Source organism: Watersipora subatra, chromosome 10, assembly GCF_963576615.1.
Source record: "Watersipora subatra chromosome 10, tzWatSuba1.1, whole genome shotgun sequence".
Lineage (NCBI taxonomy): Eukaryota > Metazoa > Bryozoa > Gymnolaemata > Cheilostomatida > Watersiporidae > Watersipora > Watersipora subatra.
Window position 1 is genome coordinate 35,071,188 of NC_088717.1, and position 7,672 is coordinate 35,078,859.

At 36.1% G+C, this 7,672-nt stretch overlaps 1 protein-coding gene across 1 annotated transcript in view; it reads right to left on the reverse strand.

Moving 5' to 3' along the window:
• The window catches only part of LOC137406999 (uncharacterized), a 63,951-nt gene extending 56,304 nt beyond the window's left edge, over positions 1-7,647 (reverse strand). The window contains exons 1-4 of the mRNA XM_068093599.1: positions 7,582-7,647; positions 5,144-5,244; positions 3,800-3,868; positions 673-760 (exon numbers count right to left, since the gene is read on the reverse strand). Coding sequence (XP_067949700.1) covers positions 673-760; positions 3,800-3,868; positions 5,144-5,244; positions 7,582-7,647 — 324 coding nt within the window. The remainder of the gene's footprint in view (positions 1-672; positions 761-3,799; positions 3,869-5,143; positions 5,245-7,581) is intronic.
• Positions 7,648-7,672: the final 25 nt, after the last annotated feature.

Sequence of the window (7,672 nt, forward strand, 5' to 3'; positions counted from 1 at the left end):
AAGAAGAATCCATCTACAAGGACTCAATAACACTTAGAGAATGGTCACACTTTATGACACCAAGAAGAATCCATCTACAAGGACTCAATAACGCTTAGAGAATTCCAACTAATAAGAGTCAACACCTTCCATTTTGTAAGAAGATACGAGTAAGGCAGGAAGTTACGAGTAAGGCAGGAAGTAAGGCAATGGAAAGAATCCATAAATGATCCTTGCAAGCCTCATCATCAAGATATTGATTATATGTGATTTGGTTATATCATATCAGATCCCCAGTCACAAAAAAATGAGGCCTCGTTTAATTGTGTGTGTTTTGTAAATAATCCATTGCAAAGACTCTCATTAAAAAGAGGCACGCCTACAGCCATTTGAAACTGCTGTTTACAACAAAAATTTTAAAGGAAAAAAGATGAAGATTCTTACATAAAACTATATCATAAAAATTTACCATTACTAAAAAAATATTTTTATGTACTAAATATTACAAATGATTTAGAGTTCCATAATAATTTTATTAAATTGTTATACATTTGAAAAAAAATCGTTGCTTACGATAAAAATATTTGATTTAGTCAAAAAGCTTGGTATTATGGAAAAATCCACCGGCCAGTATCATAACTAATCAGATATGAGTTAAAATAGTAAGATCACTGGGCCAGGCATAAGCTTTACCTCTGCAAAATGCAATTTGTGGAGGTTTGATGTGTACCACTTATGTACCCGGTCCATGTTGGTCATCTGCTGCTTCAGTGTTCTTGACCTACATAAGTTATGATAGAAACTTTAATGCTGGCAATAATGGTTCCGTCAAATCTATTTTTGCTTTACCATACTACAGTCAAACCTCTACTCACTACAGTAATACAGTCAACCCTCGAGTCACTACAGTAATACAGTCAAACCTCTAGTCATTACAGCAATACAGTCAGACCTCTACTCAATATAGTAATACAGTCAAACCTGAAGTCACTACATCAATACAGTCAAACCTTTCGTCATTACAGCAATACAGTCAAATCCGTAGTCACTACAGCAATACAATCAAACCTCTACTCACTACAGTATTACAATCAACCCTCTACTTACGGCAGTAATACAGTCAAACCTCTAGTCATTACAGCAATACAGTCAGCCCTCTAGTCACTACAGTAACACAGTCAAACCTCTAGTCATTACAGCAATACAGTCAAACCTCTAGTCACTACAGTAATACAGTCAACCCTCTACTCACTACAGTAATACAGTCAACCCTCTACTTACGGCAGTAATACAGTCAAACCTCTAGTCACTACAGCAATTCAGTCACCCCTCTAGCCACTACAGTAATACAATCAAACCTCTAGTCATTACAGCAATACAGTCAAACCTCTAGTCACTACAGTAATACAGTCAACCCTCTAGTCACTACAGTAATACAGTCAACCCTCTACTTACTGCAGTAATTGTTTAGTGAAGTAGCACAGTCAAATCTTTAAATACTATAGTTATACAGTCAAACCTCTACTTATCTTATTAATACAATAAACATTCTAATTGTTATATCAATACAGCCAATAAAATCAGATTCTGCTTACATTAGTATTAAAGTATGATTTTTTTTCAACTGAACGCATAAGAGTTCAGTAAATATGTAAACCTGCACCTAAAGGTAAGCTCTGACATGTAGCATTTGATGTTTTTTAAATTTTCGCAAATAAAAATAAAAAGGCTCAGGGTAAAAATTACAAACAATACCGAAAAGATAAAATACTAGCAAAATAAATAAGTTGAGGCAGTTTAAACCTCTCATTGTGTAAGTTAGAGCAGGTTATTTATGTTAAAGTTCCATAGACATCGTATTTTGCTGATGCTCCCTTATTGGATGCAAGAGATGGACTTTCATGTCTAAGCAGCAGGTTTTGAATATCCAGCTAAAGTATGCTCCGGGCCTCTCAAGGATGACCTTTTATGCTTACTTCCACAGACACCGTTATTGTTCCTCAGGAGCCTCAACTTACTAATAAACGTACACTTTTATACTCCATGGACCTCTCATTCACTCCATGGACCTCTCATTTACTCCTAAAGATATCCCGTACACTCCTAAATATATCCCATTTATTCCTAAAGATATCCTGTATGCTCATAAAGCTATCCCGTTTACTCCTAAAGATTTCCCGTTTACTCCTAAAGATATCCGTTTACTCCTAAAGATATTCTGTTTACTCCATTGACCTCGCATTTAATCCTAATGATATCCCGTTTACTCCCAAAGACATTATGTTCACTCGCAAGGGCACCCTACTTGCTTCCAAAGACGGCCCTCTTTCTCACAAATGCTAAGCTAATGTTGTAGAGAGAGACTTCAAATGTAAGGGGGATTCTAGGGTTGTTCTACCATACCGCAACAAGTTAAACTGCATGCATTTGACATATATCTGACAGTCTTCTTAATAAAAAACAATCAATAAATGCTTATGTCCAATGAATTATTAATATATTGCTATAGAAATTACTACATAGTTTTAACACTAAGGAGCTATTATTGGTCATAATAAGACTTGATATCAACCAAAGAGTTGAAATTGGTCACAAGACTGATATTAACTAAAGGCTGGTTCACACTATATTGCCATTTGTTAGCATTTTCCTTTCGGCATTCATCGTAGATTATGTGAACCGATGTCATCGACGAAGCAATGCGGACACGCCGGGAAAGTTTGCAGCTGTCAAACTCTCCCGATATTTTGCCGAGCATCAACTACCGCCTTTCAATTAAGTAAACCATTTCGGCAATAGTAATTCACGGTCGCGGATAGCGTGATTATTCATATCCATTTATGATAGTCGCTGCGGGACTAGTTTTTAATTCCGGCACACGAAAACAAAGAGGTTTCATCACGAAAGTTTACAAAGAGAAATGAGAACACTGCATCACATAGTATTTTCTGATTCAAACGGGATAGGTTTGTAATAGTGTGAACTTGGTTATCATTGATGATCACCGAAGTATTGTGGCATCAACGCCGAGATACAGTGATATAGTGTGAACTAGTCTTTAGGTAAAAGTTTGACTCCTATGAACTGCAGTGACTGGTGACAAGGCAAACACGGAATCATTCAATTAGAAAAACGCAAATATGAGTCGGTCTGAAAACTGATATGACAGCATTAAATTACATGTCAGCGACAGCAATGAGCAGGTACTGGATCACGGGAGCTAGTATTGTATTCACTCAGTCAAAACACGCTTGAACAAAACTCAAAAAGTGATTTACTGCAAACTACAACCAAATAAACATCTATGTGAATAGATTGAGTTGTAACAAAGAAACTGTTAACATAATTGCTTTCCAGGCTAAACAAGTCAAGTAGCTTGTATTGATTTACCTACTCTATCAAACTAGGTCTTTATTATACACAAAGATGGCCAATGGCCAGGAAGGGATTAACTGTTTGCAATTTGGTAGTACCAATATTTTGGAACCAAAAGCTAGCAGTTGCCATTTTGTGTTTGTAGACTTCAGTGCCACAAAAACCTATACGCACAATATGTCGGGCAGGTATGCGCCGTGTCCTGTCAGAGGGGCTGAACTAATTGGTGTGCAAAGAATAAGCACAGTTCTTATGAAAAATGTGAACCTGAATATCTAGTTATGATTCTAAGTCTATGACATTCTGTAGCAACTATGGAAATCAGCCAAGAATATCAACTGAATAACAATGTTTCAGCCACAAACAAGGCAGTTATAGACTGAATGATATTGTGTGATATATTCCGACAGTAGGTCTACAAGAAGCTCAAAGCAAATGCACTTACTGATTGATAGCTTGAGTTATCAGCTTTGTGAGAATGCAGAAAAACTTTGAGTCATGCAAAACCTTCCTCCTGTAATCAAAAGAACATACAGTATTTTATTAAAAGATGATGAATCTCTGGCAGCAGTCATCTCCCTTTTTACCGAATGAAACTGACACGGCAGATTTGTTGGTGTGGTTAAAATAAGATCGGCCAGATAAAATATTTGCAACATTCTCCATGTGGGATATCATATGGCCTGTTCACAGCTGGAGTTGATAATGCTGATAAATTCAAAAAGACAGTTGATTTTAAAAGAGACAACCACTTTAGTAATTTTAGTGTGTGTAGTACAAGTATCGTCAATCAGCTACATATCACATGTAGCAGTATACTTACCATGAAATAAAAACTTTCTAACTCAAAGGTGGCAGTAAGGTATGCAATAAACACAACTAGACTATATATATATATATATATATATATATATATATATATATATATATATATTTCTGATGAATTCAGAGCTTGTTCAGCGTTTTCTAACACCTTTCTTAGTTACTTTTAAAATTTTTCCTCTTGTTCATAATGCATTGATTTATTTCTGGGTGTAGGTTTTCCGGGTTTTATTAAAGAATAACAGCAGGTTTCTGGGTTATTGAACAATTAAGAAGGACACAGACTTCTATCTCGTCAGCACAAGCTTCAAGTTGAATGAATACCACGACTTTCAGTAAAATTGTCATTTACAGCAACAGCAGACAATCGTCATTCAATAATGATAGATAACATACAGTTTTCCACTAGAAATTTTAACCAAAAGAAGCCGACTACAAATCCACTGTCATAGCAAGACTATTAGCTAAGTTTTGTGTGTAAATGTATCTAAAATCTATAAAATGGTTAGGGTACACAAAAGCTTCGACAGCTAATAAACATTAATGAATTCTATTCCTTGCACATTAGCAAGGAATAGAATTCACCGGTGTTTACTAATCACAGTATGCATTAAAAATCAACAAAAATGAACATTTATAAAAACAAGAGTGATAACTCCCAACTCACTTGAATTTTAACTACAAATTTGAGACTCAGCTCTTTTAAAAAATTAGTCAAAAGCTGTTAGGAATAAGACTAAAAGGATTTTCAAGGCGCATCTATATAAACAGCTGAAGACAACAAAAATTTTACAAATACGGCAAAACCTCCAATTGAACACCATGGCACTCTATTCTTCAATCCTTCCTCTCTAATGGCGGTCAATTGGAGGTGGCATTCAAATAGAGGTGAGGTTCAAATAGAGGTGGCGTTCACTTAGGGGTTTTACGGTATGTAGTCTAGCAGACAAAATGAACTTATACTCACACATAATCCTGAGCCTTTCCTTGAAGTTTTATAGTTCTCACTTGTGTGTATTGTCGCTGGAGAGCCCCATACATCTCAGAAACAGGGTTAGCAAACTCCAGCTAAAAAGTATTGTTTAATTGTATTTATTGAAATTGACAATAGTATTATATACTAGCAGTAAACCTGTTGTTGCCTGGGATTGCTCTAAATTTCAATCAGACAACCAGCTGGTGGATGTATAGGCCTAGGAGGCTGGTTATAAGGAACCAGACGTAGTTTGTTGAAACAAAATATATTGAGCGACCTGGCAGAAGGCATGGAGTATATGCGTGTGAAGTTAGGATCAAATCGGCCATAAACTACGGAAATGATAGCTTTTACATGGGCTAACAGACACACACGCAGTGACAAAGCAGGATTTATTAATATAGATACAACTTGTATTTGCTGAACTACTCACGGCAGCAACTGAATACAGGCGCTGATAAAATTACTACATCACTGTTTACAACATTGATATCTTTACAGCGGTGTTCAAATAAAAAGACAATTTCCATAACTAAATTACAGTGCTAGTGTTACAGAGTCAAGAGACTCATTTGCAAATGAGGGGTACTACAGGTATAATATTTCTGCTGATAGATTGATTGCATGCTTTGCACAACATCAGCATTAGGTACAGCAGTCTGTTTGTTAGGATTCACCTGTGTTGCTCACATTTTATTGGCTAACTCTGTAAGCAGGCGGCATAGTTTTTGCCTTTTGAATAATTCTCTAAGGTACATTATAAATTCTATTTTGTGGTTGTGTAGGTGTGTGTGTGTGTGTGTGTGCGTGCGTGCGTCTGTAAGGTTGTATAAATGGTATGGTTTCCATGTTTTGGCTGGTTTTATCTTAACTTCATACCTGTAGGCTCCATGCCTTCAACCGGATCACCAAAAAATTTGGTTTCAAAAGTCCATTTGATTCGGGAGAATCAGCCTCTCAAACACCCACCTGGGACAGTAAGAACTAATAAACTGATCACTATGAGCATTCCTTGCGCAATAATTTTATGTAGGTTCCAATTTTATTGACAGATAATAGCTAATAATTTAGACTTTAGCCCAGACCCAACAGTGGTTGGAAATAGCAATGATAGTACTAGCTGCTGTGAAATTAAGATTAAATAATAGTAACATCCCTATAGCGAGCATAATCTCTTTCAGCAGAGATTCAAATGTTATTTACGATTAAGTGTGGTATACTGTGCATGCTTAGTTGAGCAAAAAATAACTTAACAAAAATATCAAATTACGTGATACCACGATCCAGCCTTTCGCCTAATTCATTTATGAGTAGAACCAACTTTCTAAGATTAATCTTTAATTCCACGCATTTTTGACAGCCTTGCTGGTTGTTGATGGAAATAAGTATTGATAAGAATGAATGTTCAGTCTACCTATACGGAAATGTGATGCTTCCAGGAATGCACCTTGTCATGACTAAGGTGATTGTTACTGATCTAAAATTTGTGGGTGCAACTCCAAGAAAGGCTTATTCTCGGTGGATTCAGTATGTTCTCATAAATGTGAAATTCATTCGACATCTGTTCCAACTCACATGAATTATATTCTACAGAAATATAAACAGTGTCTTCAGTTTGCTTCAGCATGTGAAGTTTGAAGATTCTCTATAACACGGTTAAAATTGCCCACAACTAATGGAGTTTTTAGGTCTAAATAATGGCTTACCCAGATTATGCCATGATAGATGTCTACTTTGGCCAGGAATCTTTATCAAATGCAGCACAAAAATTTTGCTTTTCCGTGTTGGTTAAGAATAATGGACTTGCAACGGCAATAGAAAGATTATATAGGCCTACATGAAGTTTACTGTCGGAGCCAACCGCGACATGAGTAAAACTTGGAACTTTTAGCACATTGGAGTTAGCAAGCAGTTGGGGTGTGAGTAACTTTCTACTAATTTAGAAAATATAAACTACTAAGCCTTTTGCACGAGTTGATCACCAATTTTGGCTGTCCTAACAGCTGCACGACACTCAACTGGCGCGGTATCCATTAGCTGTGAGGAAAAACATGTCCTTTCAGCTGATTCAAAACGGCTTGTAAAGTTAGACGCATCTATTTAAATAAAACAACCTATTTCTAGGCTAAAGTGGGAGTACAACAATTTAACGAACGTTCGTGTGTCGCTGTAACGCGTCGTGTGTGAGAATCAGCACAGTAATCAGGGTATACAGTATAAAATAACTCCATGTGACACTATATTGGCTTTTATGCTTACCAAATAAAAGAACAAATCCAAATAATGTAAAAAATATCTAATATACATCGAAGCAGCGTTGATTTTCAGCAGGAATCGTAACACAAGTCGAAATGTTATAAAGAGCTTTAGTATTAGAATAAAAGCGGCAGACTACACAGCTGAAAATAGTGTCCAGATTGACTAGTTACCTTTGCATTTTTTATAATGCTTATTCCTTCTTCTAAAATATTTCTTTCTGCTACTAAAGATCCCATTTTAGCTAAAACACCTGCGAATAAT